This window comes from Podarcis tiliguerta, assembly GCF_965153285.1.
Source record: "Podarcis tiliguerta genome assembly, chromosome: 11".
In the NCBI taxonomy this organism is placed as follows: Eukaryota; Metazoa; Chordata; class Lepidosauria; order Squamata; family Lacertidae; genus Podarcis; species Podarcis tiliguerta.
In genome coordinates, this window is record NC_139544.1 from 52,546,712 (window position 1) to 52,561,236 (window position 14,525).

General features: G+C 42.9%; 1 protein-coding gene across 5 annotated transcripts in view; it reads right to left on the reverse strand.

The window, feature by feature from the left end:
- Window positions 1-1,678: 1,678 nt before the first annotated feature.
- Window positions 1,679-14,525, reverse strand: part of SMAD4 (SMAD family member 4) — a 28,113-nt gene continuing 15,266 nt past the window's right edge. For 4 of the 5 annotated variants that reach the window (XM_083402945.1, XM_083402946.1, XM_083402948.1 and 1 more), the window contains exons 5-12: window positions 13,262-13,477; window positions 10,497-10,616; window positions 10,257-10,370; window positions 9,593-9,643; window positions 8,584-8,767; window positions 7,997-8,165; window positions 6,092-6,230; window positions 1,679-4,356 (exon numbers count right to left, since the gene is read on the reverse strand). In XM_083402945.1, coding sequence (XP_083259071.1) covers window positions 4,145-4,356; window positions 6,092-6,230; window positions 7,997-8,165; window positions 8,584-8,767; window positions 9,593-9,643; window positions 10,257-10,370; window positions 10,497-10,616; window positions 13,262-13,477 — 1,205 coding nt within the window. In that variant the 3' untranslated portion in view covers window positions 1,679-4,144. The remainder of the gene's footprint in view (window positions 4,357-6,091; window positions 6,231-7,996; window positions 8,166-8,583; window positions 8,768-9,592; window positions 9,644-10,256; window positions 10,371-10,496; window positions 10,617-13,261; window positions 13,478-14,525) is intronic. The other variant, XM_083402949.1, reaches the window with a different exon arrangement.

The following is a 14,525-nucleotide window of genomic DNA, read 5'->3' on the forward strand; positions in this document are numbered from 1 at the left end:
AGCAATGCTTCTATTTGCATAGAAGACGCAGCCAACAATTGGAAGAAGAAATGGCATTTGTGCACCCAATACATTAATGTCTTGTCTTAAGGGTCAAACTAGATTCTTGCAAATAAAGCTTTCTTTCTTCATGAGGAAAGGATGAAGCAGACACATTTTATGAGACATTTCCTTCCAAACGTGGAAGAGTGAGGACACCTAGTGGCAACTTGCACTGTCAAGAGTTGTTTCAAGCAGCCCAATTATCATCAAAATTTAAAATCTGCCCCGATGGATCATAGCAGAGCCAGCTTCTATTCTAGTAGATGCAAGACAGATCCCGAAACCCTCTGGACATCGTGGTTAAACAGGAACTTCCTGGCCACCACCAGCTGGCATATGGTTCACAGGAAACTCTGGGAGACAAGTTAACATTCACCACACGTCTCATTGGTCCACTTCATGGCATTAATCTTGCAGATCTTGACCAAAAGATTTTTATGTGGGCATAAGCTTTCATAATAGGAACGCGGGTGGCGCTGTGGGTTAAACCACAAAGCCTAGGACTTGCCGATTAGAAGGTCGGTGGTTTGAATCCCCGTGACGGGGTGAGATCCCGTTGCTCGGTCCCTGCTCCTGCCAACCTAGCAGTTCAAAAGCACAAAGTGCAAGTAGATAAATAGGTACCGCTCCGGTAGGAAGGTAAACGGCGTTTCCGTGCGCTGCTCTGGTTCGCCAGAAGCGGCTTAGTCAGGCTGGCCACATGACCTGGAAGCTGTACACCAGCTCCCTTGGCCTATAAAGCGAGATGAAAGCCGCAACCCCAGAGTCGGCCATGACTGGACCTAATGGTCAGGGGTCCCTTTACCTTTTTAAGCTTTCATAAGCACAAACCAGCCAATGAAACTTTTTTTAAAGGTGCCTACAAGAACGCTTGTTCTTTATGTAGTCTGAGACAGACTTGATACAGCTGCACCTTTTAAGGATTTGCAAACTCATGCAATCCACAACTGCCATTTTCCCCCCTGAGAACAAAGGTTAAAATTAAAAACCACTTGGTACAATCGGATTGAAATCTGCAAAGACTAAATACCTTGGCTGCCATAGACAAAAAGCAAGTTATCACAGCAGCTCAACATCTACAGCAGGTAAGGTGTTTTTCATGGCCAAATAATGCAGAAGTGGGGTTGTTCCCCCAAATATGCATCTCTTATCAATTCCTTTGTGCAGCACAGCTAATTGTTATTTTCAAGCAGTGAGTGTGTGCTCCAGGGGGCGTTCTTGCTTAAGAATATCCCAGCAGGCAATTATACGCAGCCTATCTCTATATTTTATTTTGCAACAGGAGTGACATCAGCTCCAGAGGTTTTTGAAAATGGGGAGTGTTTTCTTTTCCACTTTGAAAGACCTAGAGCAGAGCTGTTTCTCAGGGAAGAGTTTCACAACCAGGAAGGTGCCAGGACCATAATTACCTCACAATTCTACAACTGCATTATGCAAGCACATACAGATCCTAGAAGCAGAATTCAGCCTGAGAATTTCAACTTCCACTTACTTATTTACTTACTTATTTTTAAAGAAAAAAGTATCTTGTCCCAAAGACTGTAAACAGAAGCAGGGGATAAGGGAGGTGTCCTATGCAGGTTTTCCAACATGCCCAGTCTCGTGACAAGAGGAGGAGGAATTATGCAAAATAGGCAAGTATGCAAATTTGCTTTATTTCTATAATTCGTACAGTTTGAAGCATTCCATTTTTCTTCACACAATTCTGGGTTTTCATGATATACATAGTCTCCAGGTTGGAAGAAATTGTTTGGCTCCCCCCCCTTTTTTTTTTTACATAAATTGGAACTGGGGCTACACAGGGTACTCCTTCCATCACTGACCATTCAAAGTAGCCCAAGATGTATACGGAGGATAGACTTGGGAGGGGAGCAAAATCTGGCACTCACACATACTCTCCCCACAAGGCCTCCCATGCTTTTTTTTTTGAAAGAAAGCCAAGGCAACTGGTACATTTGCATCTCTGAAGTGAGACTCGCCTAGGAAAACCTGTCTGACTGCTTTGATGCTTCTTGCACTATTTACAGACTTGGAAAAGCTCTAGCACACATTGGGTTCCAGCTGGTGTGCTTGTCAGGCCCTACACTGATGACTAACTCATTCAGAGGCTACATCTGGGGCTGGGTTAACCATTCTGCTGAGCCTGATTTAGAGCAGCCCCTGTGTTTCAGTTCAACATTTAAGAGCAGGGCAAAAAATTCTCTTCCAGGAATTGCAAAGTTTCAAACACCCACACCCCACCCACAAGATGCAAAGCTGTGTTTTTTTGCTTAAGCTTGGGGGCGGGGAAGAAATTCTACATGAAGAATTAAAAAATGCTGAGTACTTAAAATTACTTAACTTCCATTGGGGCTGTTGCTCATTTAAAGAACTCTTTCGTTGATTAATGGTATGGCTTTTAATTGATTACTCAATTAAGTCTGCATACGTTTGCATAGGAATAACATAGTTTTGAAGAAAAACCATGCTTTGTCTTTAGGTTATAAAAACAGGCACCATCTTACAGAGCACTCCTTTTTCAGGCAGCAGGGGAGAGGGACACCTCCACTAAAATTGGAGGTTGCCACCTACAGTTTTATGTACGCACTTATACTGGCAATTATTAACTTTAAAATAAAATTTAAAAGTTGCCTGATTAATCAGGACACCTTTTCAGATGATTAGAAGTTTTATAATCCTTTGGTTTCATAGAAAACTGGAGGGCGAGGCAGAAAATAAGTCAGGCTGAATTGAGGAGGGAGACTAATACAGGCAGGAGACTTAGATACCAGGAGCTGGGCTGGGCATAGGGGAGAGATGCTGCAGGCCAGATGTGCTCCTCACTGTTCTGTATGCCTGCTAGCTAGGGGAACTGCCAGTGTCCATTCCTGCCACCGTTTGTTCTTATAATACTGGACCTACGTAAAGGGGAAAGACAGCTGACACCACAGGGTTTGAAAGCAAGCTGGAAAGTGGAGAGAAACCCTCCCATTGCTTCCTGCAGAATTTTCAGGCAGAAACTTTATCCAGGACTCCAGATGAAAGGATTCAAAACGTAGGAAAATACTTACAAAAACTGTCGATAAATTTCTATCAGAGTGCTGAGAGTTTTTTTCCAGTAGTTTTATTAACTAGAGAAAGCATAATATTGCATCTGTCATACAGCCAATACATTTGCAACTTCTACCTGAAATTCTCTATACAAAGTCAATGCAAATAGATAAAATCATTGATGGGATAAAGAGCTTAAAATAACCAAGAGGTATAAAAACAAGTTTGCCATCTTGCCCTGAGTAGAAATGTTAAAAAATATAAAATCTGGATTCTCGGCGATGCAACCATCAACATGATTATGAGGTTCTGAAATGGCACTCCAAGTGCAGTAAAACACATATTAATGCTATCTCAACTGTCCAGGTTTTACAGCCTTTTCACTGTAGCGGAAATCAGTTGGGAATAGTAATGAAAATATGTATCATTGCACACTGGTTACATAATTTAGCTGGCAGTTTCTCCTTGCTGAATATTTTATGTTGCATTTACATTTAGTGCCAGCTTCGAAGCCCATCCATTTCTAGTGTGTTTCAAATGATTATGTGTACATAAATATTTCACATACAGAGCCTTGCTATGAGACGTGCCCCAGTGCTGTAGCAGAGTACAGCACCAGAAACCATCCCTTTAGAATAATCAACATGATTTTGCTCATTTGGGGTGGATCTAGCTAAGGGGCAGGCTGAATAAGTGCTTAAGAGGAGCCCCCCAAAATCCATGCCGCCAAGAGAATGGAGCAGGGGAGGGGGGTTCCCTTAATCAAGCCAAGTGAGATTTCCAAGGCTTAAGCACAGCAGTGATCACGCCAAGACCACAATCAAAACTTTGCTGCTTGGCGTCAGCTTCCCACAACTACAGAACAAGCCCGAAGGTGTGAAACTATTCAGAATTCCTGCAGGTTCTGATTTATTTATTTTCTGCTGAGAGCAAGGTGGCAAAGACATTTTCTCTTTAAAACCTGGTTAAAAGATTAAGCAGAACGGAAGCAAAATATATCTTCCGGTTAATAAAATTGTATTTTACAATCCGCCATCCTCACTCTATAACAGCTAAGAACAGCAGCAAGGTCTCAGTCTAGGGGCTGGGGGTCTGCAATAGGCATGGTATGAAGAACTTCGTCTAGGAGCTGCAGGGCCCGATGCAGGTGGATTTCGATCCAACATGGCGTCTCCTTAATGCTCTGCCTTGGGTAATCAGGTCCCCAACCTTTGACAAAGCTCATCCTGAGGATGCACAGGCGACGAAGGTCATCCACGCCAATTCCGGCTGCAGCAGACAAACCTAAAAAGAGCCAGGGACTGCATTAAACACCCTTCTTAGCTTTCGGTTTCAGGTAAGCAATTTGCCAGCCTCAACCCAGCTTTCGAGTGGCTTGGGTGCTTTAACAGCAACAATGCTTGCTGCCAAACACTTCCCAGATTTCTGAAAATATTTAAAATTTGTTTGCTGGGTGAGCAGCAACAGTTTCCAATAGTCTCAAAATATTTATGCTCTTGGCTAAGGAAAATATGCAACAAATGTGTAACAGCTATTACTGTCCTATTAGCTTCCTCAAGGCCTAAATCCTGATGCCAAAGCTCAATTTAACAGAGCCTAACATTCCAGCGGGAGGCAGGTGGCGCTGTGGGTTAAACCACAGAGCCTAGGACTTGCCGATCAGAAGGTTGGTGGTTCGAATCCCTGCAATGGGGTGAGCTCCTGTTGCTAGGACCCTGCTCCTGCCTACCTAGCAGTTGAAAGCACGTGTGCTGCTCTGGTTCGCCAGAAGCGGCTTAGTCATGCTGGCCACATGACCCGGAAGCTGTACGTTGGCTGCCTCAGTCAATAAGGCAAGATGAGTGCCGCAACCCCAGAGTCGGCCACGACTGGATATAATGGTCAGGGGTCCCTTTACCTTTACTTTAACATTCCAGCAGCATTTCAGAAGAAACTTACACTACCCCACAGAATCCATGATTCTTTTGTCCAATTTTGGTAGCAGGTCGTAGCTGGTCCTAACCATCTCCTGCTTCTGCCCTGCAGGGAACTTTTTTTAACCATCTTCCAGATTTAAAAAGCAGTAGGAGATATAGCTGTCTCATCTGAACTGCAGCCTCCAGTTTCCTGCTACATGACATTCCAAGCATTTATCAAAAACTGCGGCACCGTGTGAATTCCCATGGGAAAGGAATTCTGTAAATGCTTTCACACCCAGCACTCCTGTCAACTCACCATAGGGGTATATCATGTTGAAAGGAGACACAACAAATTCCCTGATGAAAAACAAGATAGACACGTGTACAGCTCAAGCCAGACACCGTGCAAAGCTATGGTTCAATAGGGTTGCAAGCCACGGTTTGTTTTGTCTGAACTGACAAACCGCAGTTCTATTAATTTGTCTGCCTCCAGAGGTCACTGCATCTGGAAACGGGAGTGATGAACAAAAAAAGGAAACGAGTGAACAACTATAAATCATGGTTTGTTTACACATTTGGAAGATAAAACTACAGTTTGGCATGATCAAATTTAATTTATCCCTGCCAAAATCTTTTCAAAAGTGAATACAGTGGTGCCTCGCAAGACGAAAAGAATCCGTTCCGCGAGTCTCTTCGTCTTGCGGTTTTTTTCGTCTTGCGAAGCAAGCCCATTAGCGGATTAGCGCTATTAGCGGTTTAGCGGCTATTAGCGGCTATTAAAGGCTTAAGGGATTAGCGGATTAGCTGCTAAAAGGCTATTAACCGCTTAGATCAGCTGATAAGCGGCTTAGATCAGCTGTTAGGCGGCTTAGCGAACAGCTGTTAAGTGGCTTAGGCGCTGGGGAAAAAGGGGGGAGGGGGGGGAAAACCCAGGAATCGCAAGGCATTTTCGTCTTGCGAAGCAAGCCCATAGCAAATTCGTCCTGCGAAGCACCTCCAAAACGGAAAACCCTTTCGTCTAGCGGGTTTTCCGTCTTGCGAGGCATTCGTCTTGCGGGGCACCACCATAATAGCAAAAAGAGGTGGGAAAAGCTGGTAATTTACTTTTATATGCCACTTACTGATGGCTGGAGCGATTCCTCCTACAGATCCTGGCCCAGGAATATTTCCTGCAACTGCAGCAGCTTGAGCAGCAGCTGCAGCCTGTGCTGTAGCAGCCTGCTGTTGCATCTGACGGTGACACTGACGCAAATCGAACACCTTATTAAAAAAGAAACAGCAGAGATTACAAATTAGTCTTTGAGAGAACACCCACCAAAATTAAAACAACTGGGAATTCCCACCCCTTAAGGCTTTCACAATGCAGAAAGTGCAGGTAACTCAAAAAATTAGGACAAACTTGTCTGGCTAAGTTTATTTCTAGAACATAAAGCTGACTGTTCTCTCCCTTTGCTGTTCTCCTTCTAAGAATCTCCTTCTAAGATTCTGACGCCACTGGTTGTATGCACTGTGGAAAACACAACAAGAGCGCTGCAAACTGCGAAGGCGGACACCAGGAATCATGCAGAAGAAGCCACATAAATGTATTCTGTGTAGGGATTGTTACTACATAGAGTAGCAACTGTTTGTTAAGTTCCTGCCACATGCTTCAGGAACAGAAGATCATGGACCACACTGAATGATGGTGGCTTCTGTGAAAAGGCACACAGGCAACTTAGGCACCAAATCAGACCAAACTATTTGTGCACATGAGAATTATAATGAATGGCTGGGCAACAACATAAACAGCACACTTACACCACATGGTTTGAGGCTACTGAATGTTGGAGAAGTGACATGTTGGAAAGACAGAAGCACACACACAGCTGCCCCTGGGGAGGAAGCATTAAGGTTGGGGGTATAGGAAAAGAACGAAGCGAGGGAAAAGTGCTGAAGGGGGTGGAAGTGAATTTGGGGGAAAGAGTAGGGATCTATGGTAAATTATTTGGGAAACTGCAGCCCAACACAAGCATGCATGAGTGCTAGCTAACACATGAAGGTTTTAAGACCACAAGAGTTTTGTTCCTAGTCTCAGCTAGGTCACACCCCTTCTCTTCCACAAGGGAAGCTGTTTCTATCCCTTTCTCAAACTCTCTTGCTGCCATGTAATCCACCAGGACGGATGTGTATGAACTTGGTCCAAGTTCAGACCACATGTTTGAAATTATATGCTGTATTTTGCACAGAGGAGTAATCTACCTGTGCTCTCCTTGCTGCTGCATGGAATAATACATGAACCAGTTTTGGATTTAGTAATTAGAACATTTTAAACTTATTTATAACAGTGTGTGGACTGCTCATTGCAAGAAGGGTAGAAAGCGGGGCAAGCATTTTATGGTAGACTAAACGGGATATGCAAAAGGGTTTAACAACCAATATTCCACACTGTGCTGTTAACTAACTGGAGAGTGTGCAAACCCTCATGTTTTGAATCTAGGCGCCCAGCCAAGTCTTTTGTTAAATACCCACACGTGGGTCAGATCTATTTTCCTTCCACAAATTAAGGGAGATCAGCCTGATTTCATGAAGTTTGAGAAAGGCCACAAATACATGTTGGCATGAGCATGGGTTGAGTTCTTAAAACAGCTCACATTATAGGTAGAATTAAAATGGCAACCTGTCAACATCTCACAAAAATCAACTTGCATAAAACGATTAATTTTGATGTTTGAAGTCATCAAGCCTAATCAAGGGTTTTAAATCTGATCGTGGGTCTCATGGCTTACAGAGAGAATGAATGAATCCAATGTCTGTGAGCCCAGCAGCAAACCTCAAAGGAATAGTCTCTATCTTCCCACCCCTTCCTAAGACTGCTCTTCATAAGCTTATATTTCAATTCTTATTTTGCCTATAGGCTGTTCTTAGAAAATAAAAACTTGTTTCCCTTCTACTTGCAATGCCAAACACAATTACAGTAAAAAGAAAAAAAACAAGTCAGGAAAGGCTTCTAGGAAATATTGACTGCCACCCAACAGATTCACACAAACCTTTATATATGCACTTGGATAAATTTTGTGGACCGCATCGCCGGGCGCACGCCCTGCTTCCCGATCTAGGTAGTAACTCTGAACAAAGACCGCATGATCACTGAGGCACCGAACCCACACGTCACCTTCACCTTTGCATTCCAGCTGCACACCTTTGCCTATATGCAACCTGAAAAAGACCAGACCACTCAATGCAAGAAGGGGAAACAGTTATATAGAAAATCAGTTCAGTTTGTAGGCAGCTCCTTCAGGGGGAGGGATACTTAAAAAACATTAATTTCCAGTAGGATAGCAGTCCTAATCTGTGGACAGCAAAAACAATAAAGAGTCTTGTGGTACCTTAAAGCGACAATTCCATGTTTAATACTGCACAAAACAACTGTTGGTAACACAGGGATCCTGGGATTAGTGCTGCCTTTTGTCTGTCTTGAATATCCCAACATTTAGCTTCATTACATGAAATTTCCCTCTGTACCTGCCTTTTTTCTAAACTAAAGCTCCCCAAATGTTGCAACCTTTCCCCACAGATTCGCTCCAGCCCCTTGTTCATTTTGGTCGCTTACTTTTCCGGAAATAACAAAACATACCTCGCTCTCTCAATGGCTTCTGTTCTATGAACGTTGGAGAGCTGTCCGAGGCAAAAGCGGTCTCCACCTGAAGGGTCCACATATCCATCAACTGTAACAATTGGGCAGCTTGAAGGTACTTTAAATGTTTCGCCAACTTGGACATCCATCTCAAAATAGGCAATTGAACACCAGTATTCTGGGGCTGATTTTTATCCCCCCAGGAGTAGGGAGGAGGAAGAAAGAGAAGAGAAGTGAATGCAGAGCACCAGGCAAACAAGCAGCAGCAGAGAAGGAACATAGGGAATCAACTTCTAGAACATAGTTGTTCAAGCTTTTGCTAAATCTCTTCACTGTGTGCCTCTAGAAATAGGGAGCTTATTCAATTTGGCTCCCAGTACGTTTCCGAGCACAATTCAAAGTGCTGGTGTTGACCTTTAAAGCCCTAAACGGCCTCGGCCCAGTACACCTGAAGGAGCGTCTCCACCCCCATCGTTCTGCCCGGACGCTGAGGTCCAGCGCCGAGGGCCTTCTGGCGGTTCCCTCATTGCGAGAAGCAAAGCTACAGGGAACCAGGCAGAGGGCCTTCTCGGTAGTGGCACCCGCCTTGTGGAACGCCCTCCCATCAGATGTCAAAGCGATAAATAACTACCTGACATTCAGAAGACATCTTAAGGCAGCCGTGTTCAGGGAAGTTTTTAATCTGTGATATTTTAGTGTATTTTTGGTTTCTATGGAAGCCGCCCAGAGTGGCTGGGGAAACCCAGCCAGATGGGCGGGGTACAAATAATAAATTATTATTATTATTATTATTATTATTATTATTATTATTATTTCCTTAAAGCTTTCAAAACTGTAACGTTTTTCACAGGTTTCTTTAAAAAAGTTTACATATATTTTTTAAAGGTTGCCCATACATCAAATGAATGGTAGAAGAGATTTTAAAGGGAGCATGAAGCTGCTTTCAATTTGACTTTCTTAGCTCATAGAAGAACACCAATTCAACTGAATGTTCTTTATATGCACTTACCAGGGTGGTTTGATATAGGTGGCTGGAATGCAAGTTCATTATGAACTGGCCCTAAAAATAAATAAATAAATAAATAAATAAATACAGTCATGGTGCTTATTCTTTGTCTACTCTCCTCACAAGTCCCTGCATCCTCCAAAAACAAATGACCACTAAATATTTGGATTTATTAGTTACAGTAAATAGGGCAGACAGTAGAAATTAGTGGGGGGATCATGTACAGTGCAAATTTTATACATAAACTCAGATAACTCAGCCTTTATAGACACACATAGAGAATGCCCAAATGTGTAAGGCAGAAACGACTTGTGGAATAGTACCCCAACCATTGCTCAAAGTGCTGTTTGTACAAACACTTTCAGTTTGTTAAACAGAAGAATAAGAGATGAGCATGCCTACCAGAAACATGCGTGGAGTTTTCTTTATTTTGTTTCATTACATTTATATCCCACCCTTCCCATATCATTTCCTTTCCTGTGTGGTAGGTTCGGGTGAGAGACAGCGACCTGCCCGAGACCAGACAAGGGCCTCTGTAGCTGAGCAAACACCTAAAGTCAGATCTTTCTGGTCCAAGCCCACTGCACCATTACTGCCTCTCCTGCAGCCACCAAGATGCTGCACAAAAAGTAAGTGCATCTCAATGCGGTAATAAAAGGGTGCTTACAGTAATGTCCAGGATGGGGCATAGGTGGATGATGTTGAAGATGCCCATTCTGATGGTGAGGGATGGTAGGTGTATAGGCGGCAGTTCGACTCCCAGTCCATGTTGTTGTACTGTCTTAAAAATGCAGAGTAGGAAAGTCTGATCAATTTGCTTTACCTAGGAAACCCCTTCCCTGCTCCATTTCATTTGAAAAACTACCAGTGCCTTAAAACACTGATGTACGGTATAAATAATACTTACTGTGGTGGTAAGTAGCGGGCTGAGCTGTAAAGCCATTCTGCTGTGTCCCTGGCTGAGGCCCTGAAGCAATCTGCAAAAGTCCATCACTGTGGCTACCTGGCAGCATACTGGGGGGTTGACCTGGCAAAATGTAAAACAGTTAATACCTGCCTTAAAATGAGTTATCATTTCTAATAAAAAAAATAAAATAAAATGAGTTATCATTTCATTAGACAGATGTTAGCATCACAATTCTCCTTCTTTGCCCTTTATTTTGTAAAATTACTTCTTTGATTTTGGCACCTTCAGGAAGCCATGACACAAAATATGGTTCATTACTAACACCGGCTGCTTAATGCCAAATAACTTATAAATGGAACTTCTCTATATGCCCCAAACCTGTAAGGTGGGAAGAGACAACCTAGAACAAGGAGATAACTTGTGGATGTTCTGCAGCGTGTGTGAATGGGCCAGGGAACAGAGTTCTAGCATGCAAGCTAAGAGAAGGCTGTGGATCAAACTATATCAGTGCTGATAGAAGTATGGGCTACATACACCTTTCCCCCACCCCAACAAACTGTAATGCAGTGGATCTTGTTTGATTCCCTATTCTTTCATTTACATGCGTATGAATTAATGACAAAAAAGACACCGCTTGACAGCATTTTTCTAAGTTATACTTGGAGGTGCATGGGCTTATTTTCTTCCTCTGGGTAGGTTTTAAATGACAGTCTGAAAATCTTAGTATTAACTTCCACATAAGTTAGTTTGTTTATTCGTCATGGTGGTTCCGTGTCTTTTTGTTTACTGAACAAGTGAAGTGCAATGATGTACAGAAAACTCCCCATTTACATTCGCTCTATTTGCGTGCAATCTTGTGGTGCCGGGATCTCAAAAGTGGAACCTGGAAATGGGGAACACATCCTCTTTGGGCTCTGGGGAGGGTCTTCTTGTGAGCTGGAGGCCCAGTGGGGCTTTGCTGAGGCCTCCCCACCTAACAGCTGATGAGCAGGGTAGCGCAACAGCAGCCACTGCCCCATGTGCCAGCTGTGCAAGAGCCTGAGAAGAAGAAACACTTAGCTGAGCCACTAGAGGAACAGCAGGGCTTGCTGAGCAGCTCAGCTGATGCGTGGGGGCTATACAAGCCCCACTGCCCCTCCGTGATGCTCCCAATAAACATGGTCTCTGTTATATGCAGGGGCCCCCGGAACATAACCCCCACATAAATAGATGTTGCCTGTAATGCAGATGTACTAACATACTTTATTGAACAGATAACTTCCTCTGCTTACTTATTTACCTACTTCTTGAAAACTCAATAAAACTATTTAAACGAAAAAAGAATTAACTTTCACATGTTGATACTCAATGGTAGATACTTTCATGAACAGTGTTATCCAGCATGCACAGAGTAGTAGTAATCAGATGAGCAAACAGGACCACTGTAAAGTGTTTATTATTATTGTTGTTGCTGTTGCTGTTGTTGAATTTATATACCGCCCTATACCCAGGGGTCTTCCATTAACTCTTCACTATCAAGTCACTAAATCATTTCTCAGTCTTCTGACTTCTGTACGTACTTCAGGTAACTGCACAGACAAGTTCTCTCTACAACAATGGGAACTAGAACTGAATTTCAAAATGTTTTCTAATGCTAAACTGTTGACCACATACTTGCACAAACAAATCTGCACTCACACAAATCTACACAGTTGTGAGCATGCAAGTGTGTGTGTATGTGTGTAAGTTTTGCCATGTTTCCACTGCTCGTATCTTATCTTCTTCAATCCAATCATTTGCACAACACTAGGGATCAAATGATAACAGCTTTCAAGACTTACATTCCTACTCAACTTAAGGGTTGAGTATCAACCCAAAGCATATCAAATTTCCCCACTAATTAAATTGCAGTAAAATCAACAATGAAATGTAACGAAATATCAATCAAGGATGTGAAAAGGAGAAAACATGTAAGGTAATTTGAGACTGTGGCTGCATTCCAAACCCCTGACCAGCAGCAGTGGGACTTAACAGGAGTGGTGCAACCACTGCGGCATCCACAGTCCTGCAGTTCACCCTGGCCAGAGTGGAAGGGAAGCAGGGAGAGAAGAGAGGGAAATGTCTGTATGCTACACTAGCCCCCATGCTAGCACAGTGAAGAGGCCAGAATGGGCAGCCGCCATCATGTGACAGCAGCACAGCCAGCCCTACCCCCTCCGTCGCATTTTGGTGTGTTCCACTGGCAACAACCAGCAGGGAGAACACTGGAAGTAGCTTCCATTTGGGCAGGTGCCATGGGGCGTTCTCCTGTGGAAAAGCTCCTGTGCCAGCACAGCCAGGTGGAGGAGGAGGAGAAGAAGAAGAGGAGTTTGGATTTGATACCCCACTTTATCACCACCCGAAGGAGTCTCAAAGCGGCTAACATTCTCCTTTCCCTTCCTCCCCCACAACAAACACTCTGTGAGGTGAGTGGGGCTGAGAGACTTCAGAGAAGTGTGACTAGCCCAAGGTCACCCAGCAGCTGCATGTGGAGGAGCGGGGAATCGAACCTGGTTCACCAGATTACAAATCTATCGCTCTTAACCACTACACCACACTGGATGAGGAGCACCACCACCTCATCCAAACCCCCTCCAATACGGCAGATCAAGTTTTGCGTTGCTCTTTGAACCACATCAGTATTCCAATTTGTAATCTCGCCACTTTGTAACAGAAGTTAATTTTGCCAAGTTTGAAAGAAGTTGAAACAAGTTTTGTAATCTTTAAAATAAACAGAGTTCTCTTACTTGTGGAAGCGACAGGAATGTTGGGAAAGTTGGTGGTGCTGGTAGTGCTAGACTCAGAAGGAGCTAACATGGATGGGGTGCTGTAGGTTTCAGTAGATGCCCTGTTACTAGGCGGATGTTGGATAGTCTGAACTGAATGGCCTTCAGCAGTTGACAGCGATGTCTGCCCCTCAAATTCATGAACATATTCATCTTTCACCAACATGCTTGAGGGTGCTGTGATAAGAAAAAAGGTTAAGTTACAAGGAAATATTAAGGGAGGGAATACATTTAAAAATAAAAAAAATCTCAGAAAGGACAGCAATTGTTAACATTATCCACAGACTACAAAGAGAAGATACTGTTTTAAATTACAAGGAAGGAAACTTAGGATAAGTGAACTGGGGAACCTCTTCTAACTATGAGGGCAGATCTGTAATAAAGTAAGCTGCTTGGTGAGCTATTCAAAATAAGGTTAGACAGGCAACCCCTTTAGGGATGTATTTTTCCCCATTATTTCATAAAATGTGTACACCACTTGACTGTAAAAGAAAACATCAAAGCAGTGTACCAAATGAGTAAAGCAATAAAATTATATTTAAATGTGACTAATTGAAACATTCAACAATTAAGACCAGCAATAAACTAAAAACAGTCATCAGCATTCTACATATCTGGGTAGGCTTCTATAAACAAAAACATTTTAGGTTCCAAAACTCTTAACATTCAGAACTGGTATTATGCTTTATGTATGTACAGATTATTCAGTTTTGGAAAGCGGAGCAAACAAAGCAATTCACATCCTTTTCAAATCAAAGCCTATTTGCCTTGTCTATGCCTATTCCAGTCCACTTTGCTAGGCCTCCCAATCCCTTCGATCCATCTCACATTTGTGCTCTAGGAATTAAAGCTGAAATCTCTGGGGCTTGCTTGGAACCCCTAAAAGTTTCAACTGCTTTAGAAAATCAAAATAATACAGATCAACTATAATATGAATAGAACACAGATACCTCTTTATATTACGTAGGTACAATTCAGCACCATTATCCAAAGATTCACATTTGGATATGCAAATAATTCAGTGATAAAACAGAAGTGGCCATCAAGAATGCACAAAACTGATACTGCAGATATACAGACTTCCTACACTTTTTTGGGGGGGGGATTTTCACTTCCCCAGAAAGCAATGGAAATGGATTTAATTCCAGTTTGACAAAATGAAACCATCAACAATTCCTAAACTTGTTTTCAACAAACTTTGCACAGAAAAGAGTTGTAGATATCC